General features: G+C 44.8%; 1 protein-coding gene and 1 pseudogene across 1 annotated transcript in view; both read right to left on the reverse strand.

Annotated features, from left to right (window-relative positions):
- The window catches only part of LOC126354789 (protein scarlet-like), a 344,992-nt gene that overhangs the window by 119,141 nt on the left and 204,923 nt on the right, over positions 1-20,928 (reverse strand). The window contains exons 4-5 of the mRNA XM_050004699.1: positions 19,936-20,072; positions 16,192-16,362 (exon numbers count right to left, since the gene is read on the reverse strand). Of these exons, the coding sequence (XP_049860656.1) occupies positions 16,192-16,362; positions 19,936-20,072 (308 nt within the window). The remainder of the gene's footprint in view (positions 1-16,191; positions 16,363-19,935; positions 20,073-20,928) is intronic.
- LOC126356676 (5S ribosomal RNA) lies at positions 17,179-17,296 on the reverse strand (annotated as a pseudogene).

A 20,928-nucleotide genomic window follows, 5' to 3' on the forward strand; every position in this document is an offset into this window, starting at 1 on the left:
ATGCACCGCCGCCGTCAGTGTCAGCCAGTTTGCCGTGGCATACGGAGCTCCATCGCAGTCTTTAACACTGGTAGCATGCCGCGACAGCGTGGACGTGAACCGTATGTGCAGTTGACGGGCTTTGAGCGAGGGCGTATAGTGGGCATGCGGGAGGCCGGGTGAACGTACCGCCGAATTGCTCAACACGTGGGGCGTGAGGTCTCCACAGTACATCGATGTTGTCGCCAGTGGTCGGCGGAAGGTGCACGTGCCCGTCGACCTGGGACCGGACCGCAGCGACGCACAGATGCACGCCAAGACCGTAGGATCCTACGCAGTGCCGTAGGGGACCGCACCGCCACTTCTCAGCAAATTAGGGACACTGTTGCTCCTGGGGTATCGGCAAGGACCATTCGCAACCGTCTCCATGAAGCTGGGCTACGGTCCCGCACACCGTTAGGCCGTCTTTCGCTCACGCCCCAACATCGTGCAGCCCGCCTCCTGTGGCGTCGCGACAGGTGTGAATGGAGGGACGAATGGAGACGTGTCGTCTTCAGCGATGAGAGTCGCTTCTGCCTTGGCGCCAATGATGGTCGTATGCGTGTTTGGCGCCGTGCAGGTGAGTGCCACAATCAGGACTGCATACGACCGAGGCACACAGGGCCAACACCCGGCATCATGGTGTGGGGAGCGATCTCCTGCACTGGCCGTACACTTCTGGTGATCGTCGAGGGGACACTGAATAGTGCACGGTACATCCAAACCGTCATCGAACCTATCGTTCTACCATTCCTAGACCGACAAGGGAACTTGCTGTTCCAACAGGACAATGCACGTCCGCATGTATCCCGTGCCACCCAACGTGCTCTAGAAGGTGTAAGTCAACTACCCTGGCCAGCAAGATCTCCGCATCTGTCCCCCATTGAGCATGTTTGGGACTGGATGAAGCGTCGTCTCACGCGGTCTGCACATCCGGCACGAACGCTGGTCCAACTGAATTGCCAGGTGGAAATGGCATGGCAAGCCGTTCCACAGGACTACATCCAGCATCTCTACGATCGTCTCCATGGGAGAATAGCAGCGTGCATTGCTGCGAAAGGTGGATATACACTGTACTAGTGCCGACATTGTGCATGCTCTGTTGCCTGTGTCTATATGCCTGTGGTTCTGTCAGTGTGATCATGTGATGTATCTGACCCCAGGAATGTGTCAATAAAGTTTCCCCTTCCTGGGACAATGAATTCACGGTGTTCTTATTTCAAATTCCATGAGTGTATATGATGTAAAACAGCTGTGTTCTTGTACATATGTTCCAGTATATGGTGATTTGTTATTTTGTGATCCACGTCATTTTCCAGTTCGATGTATATGTTCTTGAATTCCACCACAGCACATCTACTGTAAACATATTACTGTGCCATACTTCACAATATTCTTGAAATGTCTATTGAGCATTGCAGACATGTTATACACTTTTCATTCTTGTTTATAATGCATAGATTAACATCAGACAAAGATATGAAGATATTATTCATTAAATATTGAGCAAGGATGTAAAGAGAGCAAAGATGATGAGTGGAATGTGTCTATTAGAGGAACTAAAAACATATATCACGATCGACTCACGCCAATACATTCTAAGTGAACAGTTAGAGCTAGCCAATGAGTTTTTCCTCAGTAAATTCCTTGGCCTGTTCACAGAGAACAAACACAAATTTACCCCTAACAGTCAAGCCACTGCAGTTTAAGATACCAGTATATAACTGTAAAAATATAAACTATACAATGAGCAAATGTGTCGCTCTCATTCCACCCTCCAACTTTTTAATTATATATATATATATATATATATATATATATATATATATATATACTCAGTTATCTTTGAAGTATTTAATCAATAATTTCCAGTGACATTAAAAACATCCCAGGAAAAAAATCATTTATCTAACTATCTCATAATAATATATTTACACTTAAGTTACAAATTTTTTTCTGTAATTAACAAGTTACATTTTGCACATCCCACACATCATCTTTGCTTTGTTTATGACCTTGGCCAATATTAATTTACAATAGCTTTATATCATTTATTAATGATAATCTTTGCATTACAAACAAAAACATCAAGTTTATAGGACATGTACGATGCTCAACAGGAATTTTGAGAATATTATGAAATGTGCCACACTAAGTTATTTATAATATGTGTGCTCTGGTGGAATTCAAGAAATTATACAACAAGTTAGCTCTGTCTACAGTGGAAAATCCTACGATTATAATTAGATGAGAGACCAGCAACAACAAACATATGGATTTATGCATATCATGTTAAACTAAAAGCAGAACATCATAGGTATTTGTAAGTTAGTTAGTTAATTGTTCCATAAATAATTTGAATGTTAATGTGGAAAGAGGCAGTTTACAGTACATACATACAAGATTTGTGGTAACACTAATGAAAACGTTATTAGATTATTTTCAGTCCTACTTAAGCACTTCACTTAAAAATAATGTGTTTTTTACTTTATTTTTTAATATTAATTCGATCTTCGATTAGAAGGAGCTCTCCAGGAGAAAAGATTTTTAGGTTAAATTTAAAACTTGTCTAGCTACCCATGAGACATTCCATGTTATTGGACAATTGATCAAATATTTTTGCTGCTGTTATTTAATTCTTTTATGAGCCACTGACATTTTCGATAATGGATAATAAAAGGCATAATTTCTGTACTGTTGAAAGTATAGACATTTCTGTTCTTCACAAAGTGTGATGGATCTTTTATGACTAATTGTATTCATGTATGTATATATATTGTGATGAAGCATTTAAAATGCCTAATCTTAGAAGCGTTAAATACATCATGACCATGAGTGAACACCAAATATTATTCTTACTGCTCGCTCTTTCTTTCTAATTATGAGTTAACCCACAGAATTAATACTTATGACATTATAGGGTGCAAACAGGCAAAATATGTCAAGCATTCCAATATAAAGCAGGAGTGAAGACCAGTAACTGAGATTATTAAATTTTTCAATTCCTGTCTTGATTTGTGGTGACTACTTTCTGACTACATTGTCCATTCTCCAACCACAAAGGTTTGATTTCAGGATAGAGAATGTAGTCCAAAACCAGTCAATTTGTCAGAAATTGGAAAAAAATAAGAGTGAAAGATATCATAGAAGGTTGGTTTCCAAAATTAGCAGTTATACAAAGAGGAACACTACCTGAGCATAATTAATTGAGAGGCTCTAATATGTGTCTCCCAGTTCAAGTTTAATCTACATACACCCAAAATGTAGAGCATTCTGCCCTATGCACTGAGCCCTATTCATGTGCTACATTAACTGGATGTATATGAGTAACAATTTTTTGAAAAACATCATTTCTCCCTTATAGGATTCATTGCAACACTTGTGCCACGTGTAAAAAACACCAATACTGCTTTCGGAATAGTAGGTGGAAGGTCATTCACATATATGTAACCAATAGGAGTGGAACAGAAATTGAACCCTGTGAGACTCTGTTTCCATTTTTTTCAGTCACTACAATTTTCTACCATTCAAAAATTCTCTCGATTATTCAGCATTACATTTATTTGTTATGTATGATTCAGACCAGTTATGTGCAAAGCCATCAATTTTTTGTGAGTGTAACATGCTCTGCAAAATCAAACGCTTTAGAAAGTTCAGAAAAAATACGAACCTGTGATATTTTATTATTCGATGCTTACAATATGTGATGATCGAATCTATACATAACATTCACAGTCAGGCAAATGTGATATGCAAATCGTTTCCACTTATATGTTAGACTACTCTCAAAAATCTATACATAGCATTCACATTGACTAATTGCGATACACAAATTGTTCTGTGCTTAATTGTGAGACAACTAATGGTTTACACATGAGAAGTGTGTTGGAACAATGATTAGTAGACATTTATATGAAACATGGTAACATTGGTAACAGTTTAACATTGTTAACAGTTTATGTAATTTTCAACATTTCACGATGTACAGAGCTGCACACTCGTTTTATGTTCCTGTATTTCTAGAGTGGAAATGCAAATTTTTAACGATGACATGTTGGAAGATTTTAAAGTCCGACATGTGATGAACCAAACCTTTTGTCAAGCCACTTGAAAACGGGCCACTTGAGAATGGCCTAAATACCAAAACTGGAACTATGGAATAAATAATTTCTCCCATCAACAGCGAATATGATATCTTTAGAAAACCTGTTCTTTGATCATGGTTAACAACGTCTCTCTACCGAAAGTATCTGTATGTTGACACTACAATGTCCTTCAGACATACATGAATGTCCTGAAGATGGCAGACGAATTTGGTGGTCAAGCAGTCAACGAGAGTTTATCACGTTCCTCAAACCAGTATAGTATGATTGTGATTGACAGACATGAGCATGGCTGCAGATGCTGTCGTCAATGTAAAGGTCATGGAGAATGAACGGTAGACACTTTGTAAAATGGGATTTTGCTGTGTATAACAAGAACCTCTAACCAAAGATAAACTAAGCTTGGCGCAAACATGTTTTGTACACAAGAGCATGCACACGAGGAGTTACAAGTTGACAGAAAAATCGGACCGTGTTACCAGACGTCTGTGATAGTGTAGTGTTGTAGTAATTGTGACCATGGTGTATTCGAACTCTGAAAAGGCGGAGATGTTATTTATGGCGAGTGTCGACGAAATGCAGCTGAAGTCTGAAGGATGTATGCAGAACGGTACCCGGACAGAGAGCATCCAACGTGCCGCACATTGCAAAACATCTACCGCCAACTGTATGCAACAGGTATGGTCGTAGCACGCAAACGGGCCCGTAACAGGTCCGTCACAGGAGAAGCGGGTGCAGTTGGTGTGTTAGCTGCTGTTGCCATGAACCCACACATGAGTACACGGGACATTGCGAGAGCTGGTGGACTGACTCAAAGTAGTGTCATGCGCATACTGCATCGTCACCGCTTTCACCCGTTTCATGTGCCGCTACATCAGCAATTACATGGTGATGACTTTAATCATCGAGTGCAATTCTGTCAATGGGCATTAACAGAGAACGCGTTGCAGTTCTGCCTGTTTACCGATGAAGCGGGTTTCACAAACCACGGGGCAGTGAATATACGGAACATGCATTACTGGTCCGTGGACATTCCTCCCTGAATCAGACAAGTAGAGAGACAGCGACCGTGGACTGTAAATGTCTGGTGCGGAATCATTGGCTATCACCTGATTGGTCCTCACTTTATTGAGGGGGCCCAAACAGCTGCAACATACATCGCGTTTCTACAGAATGATCTGCCAACGTTAATCGAAAATGTCCCACTGGAAAAGCGTCGACGTATGTGGTATCAGCATGATGGTGCACCTGCACATTCCGCAATTAACACTAGGCTGACCCTTGACAGGATGTTCGACTGGTGTTTCATAGGATGTGGAGGACGCATAAATTAGCCAACCCGTTCTCCTGATCTTACACCTCTGGACCTCTTTCTGTGGGATACCTTAAAGGAGAATGTGTACCGTGATGTGCCTACAACCCCAGAGGATATGAAACAACGTATTGTGGCAGCCTGCGGCGACATTACACCAGATGTACTGCGGCGTGTACGACACTCATTACACCAGAGATTGCAATTGTGTGCAGCAAATGATGGCCACCACATTGAACATGTATTGGTCTGACATGTTGGGACACACACTATGCCACTCCGTAATTGAAAGCGGAAACCACGTGTGTACGTGTACCTCACCCGTCATGGTAATGTACATGTGCGTCAGTGAAAAAGATTAATAAAAAGGTGTTAGCATGTGGACGTAATGTGCTGTTCCAGTCTCTTCTGTACCTAAGGTCCATCACCATTCCCTTTGGATCCCTACGTAATTCGGTGCTCTTCGATACACACGATCGAACAGCGGAAGAGTGGTACTCAAGCGTCCACTTTAGGTTACAATATCTCCGGATGTATTTAACATTTTACAATGAAACAAACGGCACTGATTACGTATTTGTTTATATGTTCAGGTGTGCTAACAAAACTAACGGGGTCCCATTTTTTTAAAAAAAACGTAGGTTTGTGCTAAAGAACATACTTCGGTGCATTTTTTATGGTTTGCATTAACAAATTACACTAGCCTTTCTCCTCAAGTTCGGTCTGTGGAATCGATTCGTAAGTATTTGATGTGGTTTACGAAATATATCCAGCGGTAATGTTAGGTGACTCACCCCATATATATATAAGTTGTTAGCAAAGAGGCTGCGCAGGATTAGATGAGTGGTCTATGGCGCTGCAGTCATGGACTGTGTGGACTGGTCCTGGCGTAGGTTAGAGTGCTCACTCGGGCACGGGAGTGTGTGTTTGTCCTTAGGATAATTTAGGTTAAGCAGTGTGTAAGCTTAGGGACTGATGACCTTAGCAGTTAAGTCCCATAAGATTTCTCACACATTCGAACATTTTTTTGTTAGCAAAGATCAAAAACTCTATTTGACTAAGTTACTCCAAATATTTATACGATGGCCTAGTAAACATTCAATAAACATTCTGACACACATAAGCTCCATAAGCCTTTAATATTTTAATATGTATACTGACAGCAAAAATCGCAGAAGAATCTTGACTTATTGCCTTCATATTTTTTCCCAGTCTTCTAACAAAGCTTTGGATGGTCAGGGGTTAAATATTTTAATACATATGGTATATCAGTATATACATACTACATTAAGTGGAAATGTTATTAGCAAAAATCTTAAAACATTCTTCACTGCTATGTTTCAAATTCCTAAACATTAATCTAACAAACAGCTGGATGGCCATAGGGTGTAGATTTTTTTATGTATATAGTATATAAATATATATATGTAATATATAAAGGCTAAACATTGTGAGCAAAGATCTCAACAGTTCTTGACTGACTAAGTCCGATTTTTCGTGATACTAGTAACCAGCTGGATATACACAGGCTTTATATTTTTAATGTACTATATGAAATTATTTATAATATTCAGTAGGGATACATTGTTAGTAAAAATGTTGCAAAATGCTTGGCCAATTTACTTCAAATATGTTAATAACGCTCTACAAAAATTCGTAGTATATGGTCTATAAATTTTTTAAACAATAATTTGCAGGATTCCTATAAATCCGATTGCGAGAACGCTGTACTGTGTTGTGCTGAACTGTAAAAATGTGCGGTTTCTTTCACTTCTTTGGGCTCATTTTCAACTACGATAGCAGGGCATTTAAATCATTAGACAAATGGTTCCTCCGAGATCCAGATTCTTCCTTTTTATCCGTACTACAAAACAAAAATTTGTACACATAACAGTGCGTTGTCTTGTTTCCTTTCTCGCAGTTGGTATTAATAGAAAATAGTTGACTGCCAGAAATCACATATACTTTGACTGTTGTGGTTACTTTCATCACTCATAAACCAAAAGATTTACAGCTCTCTGCAGGGTCTCAGTTAAGAGTTTAGTAAATATCTTTTGGTGACAAAGTTCCGATGGCGCCATATAGTGTCGATTTTCAGGCGCAACATGTGGCTAATCTGTAGATACTTATAACTGAATATAAAAAAGTGTGTTAAAATCTGGTTGTGCAAAAATTCGCCGATATCACTTAACTGCAAGGCTATCGGTGTTTTCAACTATATCATCTACTTAACTTTATTAATACTGAAAACAGATCATTGATTAATGTTTCTTAATATATATATGCACTCCTGGAAATTGAAATAAGAACACCGTGAATTCATTCTCCCAGGAAGGGGAAACTTTATTGACACATTCCTGGGAACAGATACATCACATGATCACACTGACAGAACCACAGGCACATAGACACAGGCAACAGATCATGCACAATGCCGGCACTAGTACAGTTTATATCCACCTTTCGCAGCAATGCAGGCTGCTATTCTCCCATGGAGACGATCGTAGAGATGCTGGATGTAGTCCTGTGCAACGGCTTGCCATGCCATTTCCACCTGGCGCCTCAGTTGGACCAGCGTTCGTGCTGGACGTGCAGACCGCGTGAGACGACGCTTCATCCAGTCCCATACATGCTCAATGGGGGACCGATCCGGAGGTCTCGCTGGCCAGGGTAGTAGACTTACACCTTCTAGAGTTATTCGGTGGCACGGGATACATGCGGACGTGCATTGTCCTGTTGGAACAGCAAGTTCCATTGCCGGTCTAGGAATGGTAGAACGATGGGTTCGATGACGGTTTGGATGTACCGTGCACTATTTAGTGTCCCCTCGACGATTACCAGAGGTGTACGGCCAGTGTAGGAGATCGCTCCCCACACCATGATGCCGGGTGTTGGCCCTGTGTGCCTTGGTCGTATGCAGTCCTGATTGTGGCGATCACCTGCACGGCGCCAAACACGCATACGACCATCATAGGCACCAAGGCAGAAGCGACTCTCATCGCTGAAGACGACACGTCTCCATTCGTCCCTCCATTCACGCCTGTCGCGGCACCACTGGAGGCGGGCTGCACGATTTTGGGGCGTGAGCGGAAGACGGCCTAACGGTGTGCGGGACCGTAGCCCAGCTTCATGGAGACGGTTGCGAATGCTCCTCGCCGATACCCCAGGAGCAACAGTGTCCCTAATTTGCTGGGAAGTGGCGGCTCGGTCCCCTACGGCACTGTGTAGGATCCTACGGTCTTGGGGTGCATCCGTGTGTCGCTGCGGTCCGGTCCCAGGTCGACGGGCACGTGCACCTTCCGCCAACCACTGGCGACAATATCGATGTACTGTGGAGACCTCACGCCCCACGTGTTGAGCAATTCGGCGGTACGTCCACCCGGCCTCTCGCATGCCCACTATACGCCTTCGCTCAAAGTCCGTCAACTACACATACAGTTCACGTCCAAGCTGTCGCGGCATGCTACCAGTGTTAAAGACTGCGATGGAGCTCCGTATGCCACGGCAAACTGGCTGACACTGACGGCGGCGGTGCACAAATGCTGCGCAGCTAGCGCCATTCGACGGCCAACACCGCAGTTCCTGGTGTGTCCGCTGTGCCGTGCGTGTGATCATTGCTTGTACAGCCCCCTCACAGTGTCCGGAGCAAGTATTGCTCAACACTTGAGGCGTGAGGTCTCCACAGTACATCGATGTTGTCGCCAGTGGTCGGCAGAAGGTGCACGTGCCCGTCGACCTGGGACCGGACCGCAGCGACGCACGAATGCACGCCAAGACCGTAGGATCCTACGCAGTGCCGTAGGGGACCGCACCGCCACTTCCCAGCAAATTAGGGACACTGTTGCTCCTGGGGTATCGGCGAGGACCATTCGCAACCGTCTCCATGAAGCTGGGCTACGGTCCCGCACACCGTTAGGCCGTCTTCCGCTCACGCCCTAACATCGTGCAGCCCGCCTCCAGTGGTGTCGCGACAGGCGTGAATGGAGGGACGAATGGAGACGTGTCGTCTTCCGCGATAAGAGTCGCTTCTGCCTTGGTGCCTATGATGGTCGTATGCGTGTTTGGCGCCGTGCAGGTGATCGCCACAATCAGGACTGCATACGACCAAGGCACACAGGGCCAACACCCGGCATCATGGTGTGGGGAGCGATCTCCTACACTGGCCGTACACCTCTGGTAATCGTCGAGGGGACACTAAATAGTGCACGGTACATCCAAACCGTCATCGAACCCATCGTTCTACCATTCCTAGACCGGCAAGGGAACTTGCTGTTCCAACAGGACAATGCACGTCCGCATGTATCCCGTGCCACCGAATGTGCTCTAGAAGGTGTAAGTCTACTACCCTGGCCAGCGAGACCTCCGGATCGGTCCCCCATTGAGCATGTATGGGACTGGATGAAGTGTCGTCTCACGCGGTCTGCACGTCCAGCACGAACGCTGGTCCAACTGAGGCGCCAGGTGGAAATGGCATGGCAAGCCGTTGCACAGGACTACATCCAGCATCTCTACGATCGTCTCCATGGGAGAATAGCAGCCTGCATTGCTGCGAAAGGTGGATAAACACTGTACTAGTGCCGACATTGTGCATGCTCTGCTGCCTGTGTCTATGTGCCTGTGGTTCTGTCAGTGTGATCATGTGATGTATCTGACCTCAGGAACGTGTCAATTAAGTTTCCCCTTCCTGGGACAATGAATTCACGGTGTTCTTATTTCAATTTCCAGAAGTGTATATATATATATATATATATATATATATATATATATATATATATATATATATATATATATATATATATACATATATATATACCCAGAACAACTAACTCTGGTCATAATAACGACCTTGATACCCCTGGGCATTGAGTCAAACAGAGCTTGGATGGCATATACAGGTACAGCTGCCCATGCAGCTTCAACATGACATGATAAATACAAGCTTCCAATTTGCGTTCACCACGATGTCGCCAAACACGGATGCGACCATCATGACGCTGTAAACAGAACCTGGATTCATCCGAAAAAATTACGTTCTGCCATTCGTGCACCCAGGTTCGTCGTTGAGTTTACCGTCGCAGGCGCTCTTGTCTGTGATGCAGCATCAAGGGTAACCGCAGCCATGGTCTCCGAGCTGATAGTCCATGCTGCTGCAAACGTCTTCGAACTGTTCGTGCAGACTGTTGTTGTCTTGCAAACGTCCCCATCTGTTGACTCAGGGATCGAGGCGTGGCTGCACGATCCGTTAAAGCGATGCGGATAAGGTGCCTGTCATCTTGACTGCTATTGATACGAGGCCGTTGGGATCCAGCACGGCATTCCGTATACCCTCCTGAACCCACTGATTCCATATTCTGCTGTCATTGGATCATGACCAACGCTAGCAGCAATGTCGCGGTACCATAAACCGCAATCGCGATAGGCTACAATCCGACCTTTTTCAAAGTCGGAAACGTGATGGTACGTATTTCTCCTCCTTACACGAGGCATCACTACGTTTCACCAGGCAACGCTGGTCAACTGCTGTTTGTGTATGAGAAATCGGTTGGAAACTTTCCTCATGTCAGCACGTTGTAGGTGTCGCCACCTGCGCCAACTTTGTGTGAATGCTCTGAAAAGCTAATCATTTGCATATCACAGCATCTTCTTCCTGTCGGTTAAATTTCGCGTCTGTAGCACGTCATCTTCGTGGTGTAGCAATTTTAATGGGCAGTAGCATGTACACTCCTGGAAATGGAAAAAAGAACACATTGACACCGGTGTGTCAGACCCACCATACTTGCTCCGGACACTGCGTGAGGGCTGTACAAGCAATGATCACACGCACGCCACAGCGGACACACCAGGAACCGCGGTGTTGGCCGTCGAATGGCGCTAGCTGCGCAGCATTTGTGCACCGCCGCCGTCAGTGTCAGCCAGTTTTTCGTGGGATACGGAGCTCCATCGCAGTCTTTAACACTGGTAGCATGCCGCGACAGCGTGGACGTGAACCGTATGTGCAGTTGACGGACTTTGAGCGAAGGCGTATAGTGGGCATGCGGGAGGCCGGGTGGACGTACCGCCGAATTGCTCAACACGTGGGGCGTGAGGTCTCCACAGTACATCGATGTTGTCGCCAGTGGTCAGCGGAAGGTGCACGTGCCCGTCGACCTGGGACCGGACCGCAGCGACGAACGGATGCACGCCAAGACCGTAGGATCCTACACAGTGCCGTAGGGGACCGCACCGCCACTTCCCAGCAAATTAGGGACACTGTTGCTCCTGGGGTATCGGCGAGGACCATTCACAACCGTCTCCATGAAGCTGGGCTACGGTCCCGCACACCGCTGGGCCGTCTTCCGCTCACGCTCCAACATCGTGCAGCCCGTCTTCAGTGGTGTCGCGACAATCGTGAATGGAGGGACGAATGGAGACGTGTCGTCTTCCGCGATAAGAGTCGCTTCTGCCTTGGTGCCAATGGTGGTCGTATGCGTGTTTGGCGCCGTGCAGGTGAGCGCCACAATCAGGACTGAATACGACCGAGGCACACAGGGCCAACACCCGGCATCATGGTGTGGGGAGCGATCTCCTACACTGGCCGTACACCTCTGGTGAATGTCGAGGGGACACTGAATAGTGCACGGTACATCCAAACCGTCATCGAACCCATCGTTCTACCATTCATAGACCGGCAAGGGAATCTGCTGTTCCAACAGGACAATGCACGTCCGCATGTATCCCGTGCCACCCAACGTGCTCTAGAAGGTGTAAGTCAACTACCCTGGCCGGCAAGATCTCCGGATCTGTCCCCCATTGAGCATGTTTGGGACTGGATGAAGCGTCGTCTTGCGCGGTCTGCACGTCCAGCACGAACGCTGGTCCAACTGAGGCGCCAGGTGGAAATGGCATGGCAAGCCGTTGCACAGGACTACATCCAGTATCTCTACGATCGTCTCCATGGGAGAATAGCAGCCTGCATTGCTGCGAAAGTTGGATATATACTGTACTAGTGCCGACATTGTGCATGCTCTGTTGCCTGTGTCTATGTGCCTGTGGTTCTGTCAGTGTGATCATGTGATGTATCTGACCCCAGGAATGTGTCAATAAAGTTTCCCCTTCCCAATGAATTCACGGTGTTCTTATTTCAATTTCCAGGAGTGTATATATTAGGGTCATACGCATGATTTCTCTCTTTCATGCTTACTATCGTCACTGGTCTTTGTGGCACCAGAATTTCAGGTACATAGGTTATTAAACAGTCTACATGCCAATGACATTGTGGAACTGAGAAAGCAAACATTAACTGTTGGTATATAGCTCATTCATAGTTGTTAATGTACCTGCAACCAATAACACTAATTTCAGCCATATATTGCTCAGATTACAAACTGTTGTATTCTAGGCAGTGATTCAGATATAACATATATTGTGAAATATCACTGGAGGGAATAACGTTTATTTGACCAGAAGTGCCAGATATTGACTCGATAAATAATGAACAGATAACCATAGTTCTAACTGAACTGGTCGTTTCGGAATGAGGATTTAAATTTAAGAAAGATGCAATTGAAAAAATTATACTCAAGTAAATTTTGACCCTTGTGTGTACATTACTCATTACTGGTATATGTTTAATTTATGTACTGTGGTAGGTTTCTTTTGAGGCTTAATAATGCACTTAATAAAACCTTAGATCACTGTATTTATCCTTTGGTGATCGAAATAACGTTTTTTTTTTTTTTTTTTTTTTTTTTTTTTTTTTTTTTTTTTTTTTTTTTGTTGAAATTCTGATCACAAAATGAATGGTAGTTACCAGTTGTGGTGGAAGCAGGCCAGTTAATTTATCCCTAGATCCATGCCAGCCCTGACTACCCAGAATGTTTACATTACTTCCTCTGCTTTTAAGAGAAATGTATTGTACTAAATAGTATACAATTCTTTCGTAAAAGCCCATATGGTTAATAACATAAATATCACATAAATTAAAAAAGAGTCATGATAATCACATTTGAAACGGAATATGTCACACTATTACTTGTTTACAGTAGCTTTTGTGGTTTATTGGCGTATGATTAGAGTTCTACTACGGAATACGAATCTCCCAAAACGTTGTTATCCTATGTGCTCGCTAATTAACTACGAACAATTCTGTCATTCAAGTTATTTACTATCCTCGCAGATGCAGCAGATGGATAGCTGTCTCTTATATATCGTATACCAATGAGGCCAACGATTTTCCCATTTATTTTAAATGATCTAAACTCGCAATCAAGGTTTCGTTTGCCATGACGATAAACAAGGCTCAAGGTCAGAGAGACAGTGGAAAAGAAGATAGACAGAGAAGGGTGTTGGGAAGGAGAGAGGTGTAGTGGTGGGGTGGGGGCGATGGCGGAGGTAATGGAGCGAGAACGTGCGTAGAAGGATATGGATGAAGAGAGAGGAGAGGGACACAGAGAGGGGGGCAGAAGGGGATTAGGGCCCATATCCAATTCTGACACGTGTTAAGCAATTGCAAAGAGTTCCCAGATGCGTTTGGTATTTCATAAAACAGCTCTAGCTTTGCTAAATTTTAGTACAATATTAATAACATCCTCGGCACAAAAAAACAAAATTTCACAATTGGACTGTTTTCTACTGTTGATCGTCATTAACACTATGTTTTTCGTTGGCGTAATAAATTTCGGTTTTACGCTTATTCGCATTCTGCACGTTTGAAACTCTTATGAACAGGTCCTCTTTTCTGAAAATTACAGAACATTAAATACATGCGTCATTTAATTAGTAGAGAGTATAGACACAGTACAAGAGAATTTTTGCCATTTAGGCCTGTATGGTCGCTCGAATGATTCGTCATTCGTCTCTGCTCCGTTTATAACCTAGATTATATTAAAGTGCAGCTAGTAACAGAAGTCCACTGTGAGCTGTAATTATCTGATGGCAGACAAACTTAGTAGATATGCTAATACATTAATTCAGAACTGATTTATGCTGAAAAACAAATAGTTATAATTTTGGCCACTAGGTGCAAGTCTGCCACTGAGCAGCACCTCGTCGACGTCTCCAGTGCTCCAATTGAACAAACTAAGTAAGCGTCGGTTAGTAATAAAATCAAAAATAGGCCTTTCTCACTTGTGTGACTTTTCTGTTCACTTCCCGTTCCTAATCCATTACATATGAAAACATATACAGTGAAGCCCTGAAGGAACTTGTATAGGCATGCCTATTCAAATACAGAGGTATATGAACAGGGAGAATACGGCGCTGCGGTCGGTAATGCTTACGTAAGACAACAAGTGTCTAGCGCAGTTGATAGATGGGTTACTGCTGCTTCAATGGCAGGTTATGAATATTTTAGTGACTCTGAACGTGGTGTTACAGTAGGAGCAGGATTGATGGGATACAGCATCTCCGAAACAACCATTTCACTAGTGGACTCTGAATATCAGGAAGCCGGTAAAATATGAAATCTCCTACGTCACCGCGGTCAGAAAAAGATCATGCAGGAACGAGACCAACGACGACTGAAGGAATCATTCAGCATGACAGAAGTGCAACCCTTCCGCAAATTGCTGAAGGTTTCCATTCTGGGCCATCAACAAGTGTCGGCGTGCGAACCATTCAACAAAACATCATCGATATGGGCTTTCAGAGCCGAAGGCTCACTTGTGTATCCTTAATGACTGCACGACACAAAAGTTTACGCCTCGCCGGAGCCCTTCAAAACCGACATTGGACTGTTAATAACTGGAAACATGTTGCCTACTCGCACGAGTCTTTCTTCTTCTTCTTTTGCTTAAGCCATAGTCCCGCAGCGATCTCAGGGTCGGTGTGGTTACAACGTATTTGAGAATGGTAGGTTTCAGGGATGGCTGGATACCTTTCCTGCCGCCACCCCGTACCCTCCATGACGGAATCAGAGTACCCGTAGTGTAAATCGTGAAATAGTGCGGACGTGTTTCAAATGTATGCGACGGGCGTAACTGAGGCGGAACGTGGGAACCAGCCACCTAGCAGAATGTGGAAAACCCCGTAAAAACCACATGCAGGCTGGCCGGCACACCGGCCCTCGTCGTTAATCCACCGAGCGGATTCGGTCTGGGGCCGGCGCGCCTACCCGAGTCCAGGAAGCAGCGCGTTTGCGCTCTCGGCTACCCTGGCGGGTGTTGCCAGGTCGCACGAGTGTCGTTTCAAATTGTATCGAACGGGTGGACTTGTACGAGTATGGATGCAACCTCACGAATCCATGCACCCTGAATGTCAGCAGGGGACTTTTCAAGCTGCTGGAGACTCTGTAATGGTGTGGGGAGTGTACAGTTGATGTGGGTCCCCTGATACGTCTAGATAACTCTGACGGGTGACACGTACGTAAGCATCCTGTCTGATTATCTGCGTCCCTTCGTGTCAATTGTGCACTGCAACGGACTAGGGAAATTCCAGCAGGACAGTGCGACACCACAAACGAATTGGTACAGTTTGGCTCCAGGAACACTTTTCTGATTTTAAACGCTTCCGCTGGCCACCAGATTCCCCAGACATGGACATTATTGAGCATATCTGGGATGCCTTGCAACGAGCTGTTCAGAAGAGATCTTCACCACCTCGTACACTTAAGAATCCATGGAAAGCCCTGCAGGATTCATGGTGTCAGTTCCCTCCAGCACTACTTCAGATGTTAGCTGCAACGGCACTATGGATACTGTTTCGCTGTGAGCTGTGGTCTTAGTTTTGGCTCGTCAGTACAGAACCGAGCTGAGCAGCGCTTGACGTTACTGAGCCGCTTACCTCGGTGGCGAAGGCGAGCCGCTTTCGCTCTCCGCCGGACAGCACCTTGCGCGCGCCCGGCTCCCCGATGAGCGTGTCGGCGCGGTGCGCCAGCCCCAGCGCCTTCAGCAGCGACTGGACGCGCAGCTCGCGCATGTCTCGGGGCACGCCGCGGTCCATCTTGAGGTGCGCCTGCAGCACAACACGCCAGCAGCCTCCTGTAAGCGAGCTGCCTCTGCACCACCGACACGCTTACACTCTCACTAGGCACCTAACACTAGCATTTCTTGCGTATTTCTCAACATAATATATGAAATTCTTACTACTGTAACAATAAAGCACCTGAGCTGTTTCTTAAACATTTATTCCTACCTGTTTCGTGCGATGTCTCATTGCCAAGCAGTAGTAACTGGTACCAGTAAATGTGTGATAAGATATAAATGGAAAACGTTGTCTGACGCTGCTACCAAAAATTTCGAGAAGTTCTTGATGAATTTACATCAAGTATTTACACGGAACTCTAATAAACTTTTGGAGGGACATAGGCTATATATATATTGTAACACAAAAAAGAGACTCCTCAAAGCAATTGTCAAAATGGGACAGAAATTGGTAGCTGTGATGTACATGTACAGACAAACAAACAAATGTTCACAATTTCAGAAAAATTAGATGATTTATTCGACAGAAAAAGCTTCACAAATTTAGCAAGTCAATAACGTATTGGCTCTATAGAAGCAGTTAATAGAGTTATTGAATCGCTTCTGAGGGATATCCTGCCCCGTTCTGCCCAATTGTGGTGATAGAACACACCGTCTTCAGGACACAAGTGGCCCATCGGGACCTTCCAACCGCCGTGTCATCCTCAGCTGAGGATGCGGATAGGAGGGTCGTGTGGTCAGCACACCGCTCTCCCGGTCGTTATGATGGTATTCTTCACCGAAGCCCCTACTGTTCGGTCAAGTAGCTCCTCAATTGGCATCACGAGGCTCAGAGCACCCCGAAAAATGGCAACAGCGCTTGGCGGTCTGGATGGTCACCCATCAAAGTGCCGACCACGCCCGACAGCGCTTAACTTCGGTGATCTCACGGGAACCGGTGTATCCACTGCGGCAAGGCCGTTGCCAATTGTGGTGATAGATCGTCAAAATCGCGAGCTGGTTGTTAGGTGACAGTCTGGTTGTTGATCACCGCCGTCCAAAGCGTCTCCGTATATGTCTTCCCGGTCATCGGGGCTCAATTCGAAGTGCAACTCATCATTAAAGACAATTCTACTCCAGTCAATGACATTCCACGACGAAAATGTATCTGGAGACGACCCAGACAACAGTGACACATCAAGCTGACTGTCGCTCTACGTACGGCCCGACAAACAGAACTCATGGTCAGGAGGGCTACTTCTTTTCATAGCAGGATCCATTTGGTTGTCATCCGACGTATCCTTATTACACAGCGATGCGTCAACGATATTGTACGCCCCGTTTTGTTGCCCTTTATGGCAAGCCATGCTGGTCTTACATTTCAACAAGATAATGCTCGCCCGCACACGGCGACAGGCTCAATTGCTTGTCTTCGTGCATGCCAAACCCTGCCTTGGGCAGCAAGACCACCGGATCCTCCCCCAGTTGAGAACCTGCAGCTTTCTCCGAACAACAGTACGTAATTCGGTACGATATCCCTCCGGAGGACATCCAGAATATCAATCAGTACCAAGTCATATAATTGATTCCACAGAAGCCAGAGGTGGACCCACTCGTTATAGACTTCCTCAATTTGTGAAGCTCTTTCTCTTGAACAAATCAGCCAATTTCTCTGAATTGTAATCTCTAAATGTACATCACATGTACCGAAACCTGTCCGCTTGGGATAGTTTTACTTTTGTCTCAGAGTGTGTAAATAGGGAAGGTTATTAAAAAGTCTATAAGGGTTCTCAGAGAATTACTTCAAATTTTTACACAATGATCTAAGAAGCATTTGGACGTACATGGGATATAAATACTTCTAATATATTGACAGACGTGCATTTCATTACAGTGCAACGCACGTTGCACTGCAACAACAGATTCAGGCCTAGCAAACTGTAAAACATAAAAAGCATTGGGTTCAGTAGTCGACTTCTTTGCTGTTAGTGCTTTCTAAAGGAAGACACAGGAAACAGTTCATGCGCATTTTCACAGGTATGCAAACAAAGTGGTTTGAGTTGTTCTTTCATTTTAAGTACTATTTGTAAATACAGGCTGTATGTAATATATACCACAAAGCCTTGCAAACGCCGTTTTCGTTTTGAAACACTCGTATACAATACATAGAGGGGAAACGTACTTTTCACAAATCTCTAAAAGTACTTGACCAATATACTTGACATTTTTATTAGGTACTCTAATAAACATTTGAATCGACAAGGCTATATTTTTAGGGTACCATACCTTAATCGGTAAAAATAAACTCTTATTAGATCACTCGGTTGTCCGTCTGTCTATCGAGAACGCTTTTGTTCCGTAACGGGTACACATGATAATGTTGAAACTAATGCCGCATATTAATGTCTGTGCTCTGTTGGCGTTGCTGCAATCAGAGGAACATCCATTTATATAACATATTTTGGCATCCGAAAACTCACTCATAAGAACCTATAGGGTGCTTCCTGTTGTCTCAGGATCATGAAATTTGGCAATAATCAAGGTTGCACGGTACAACTAAAAGACGAAATCTGAAAATTGTTTATTTACAATCAACTCGAAAGAAATTTTGTCATATATTATTTTTAAAACATAATTAACATGTTTATGTTAAAACTGACTGTGTGCGTGTGTGTAAGACAGTGTACTGTATCGTTTTCCTTGTACTGGGTCTTAACAGAAAACCTGAATATTAGGAAAGCTGCACTGACGGCATGTTGTCTCATAATCAGGATAGTATTAGTGACATTAATTATTGCCTGTTCTACTATTTTTAAAAGATAGTAGCTCTTATATTTAATATTTTCAGTGTTTCGTTAATATTTTTTCAGATATCTGAAACGTTTGGTGTGTCGCTCGCTCTCTGCGTAATCTGCAAAAGTCTGTTTTCATGTTTTTATTACTGAGTAGCTTTTACTGATTTCTATTGTTATTCAGAATTGCCTCTTACAAGCTTACCATGATCCGCCTGTGTACTGCGTAAAACAGCCAAGTTTGCCAAATGAGGCGCATGTCCTGTCTTGGTAACAAGGCCCAGTCCTGGTTGCAAACTGCCTGAAAATTACTTTATGTGTCGATGTGGCACGTGATTATTACCTCGCCTTTATTGTTAAGGCCCATGGCTGTAGAAATGTGTTGGTTTTGATGTTTTTGTGCACTGCTCCCTTAAAAAGAATGCCTTTGTAATAAATATTTCCTTGATATGGCGTCTTCCAAGGCTAGCTTTTCGCTCTCAGCTTATCAGATGTCACTACAGTATATCAAGAAAGCTTCTGTGGAGCCTGGAGGACCAGAAGACTCCTGTTCGTACAGTCCATGGGTGTACTGCCTCTCAAGGGTAGGTGATTTAAGACGGCCGCCCGCCCTCAGGAGCTTAGTTCGTCAGCGCACCTGACGATGGAGACACGTCTGATCGCTGAAATATTGAGCCCGTTGGACACTATGGACCGGCTGTACAACCGTGGACTGTTCGAACAAGAAATACGTCGGGAGAAACTGAAGAATCACATTAGAAGAGTCCTTTATGAAAGTGGTATACTGCAAGCCTCCAGCCAAGCGGAAAACTTGGTGTGGAGGCGCTACGCACCATGATGGAGAGGTGCTCCCTGACGGTGAGGCTGCTGAAGAACGCCTCGTGCTGGTGCAGGAAGCCCGTCAGCTGGCGCACCGAGTCGTCCAGCGCCAGACCGTCCATGCGCACCTCGCCGTCGACGATCGTGCCCGCTGCGCAGACACACAAGACAATCTCGTCTCACAGTCAACTCATCACCGCTACCTCAGGTCAGGGGCTTATTCACTACTGGCGATACCACTGACATATCTTTCTTGTCAGAGTTCAAAAAATGGTTCAAATGGCTCTGAGCACTATGGGACTGAACTGCTGTGGTCATTAGTCCCCTAGAACATAGAACTACTTAAACCTAACTAAACTAAGGACATCACACACATCCATGCCCGAGGCAGGATTCGAACCTGCGACCGTAGCAGTCGCACGGTTCCGGACTGCGCGCCTAGAACCGCGAGACCACCGCGGCCGGCCTTGTCAGAGTTGTACGATGTTTTTTATTCATTGTTACATAAATCACAACGAACCATGTCAAAAGATACCTTAAAAATGGTCAAAACAGGTCACCTACAGAAGCGAGATGAAGTCATCGAGAACAGTAGATTTCAGTCATCAGAAGCCAATGATATGCAGTTTGTTATACATTGAAAAGCCAAATAAACTGCACACCTGCCTAATATCGTGTAGGGCCCTAACGAGCAGGCAGAAGTGCCGCAACGTGACGTCGCATGGACTCAACTAATGTCTGACGTAGTGCTGGAAGGAACTGGCTCCATGAATCCTGTTGGGCTGTCCATAAATATGAAGGAGTACGAGGCGGTGGAGATCTCTTCTCAGCGGCACGTTGCAAGGCATCCCAGATATGGTCAGGATTGTTCATGCCCTGGGAGTTTGGTTGCCAGCGGAAGTGTTTAAACACAGAAGAGTGTTCCTGGAGCCACTTTGTAGCAATTCTGGGAGTATGGGGTCTCGCACTGTCCTTCTGGAATTGCCCAAATCCATCGGAATACACAA

Source organism: Schistocerca gregaria, chromosome 3, assembly GCF_023897955.1.
Source record: "Schistocerca gregaria isolate iqSchGreg1 chromosome 3, iqSchGreg1.2, whole genome shotgun sequence".
NCBI lineage: Eukaryota > Metazoa > Arthropoda > Insecta > Orthoptera > Acrididae > Schistocerca > Schistocerca gregaria.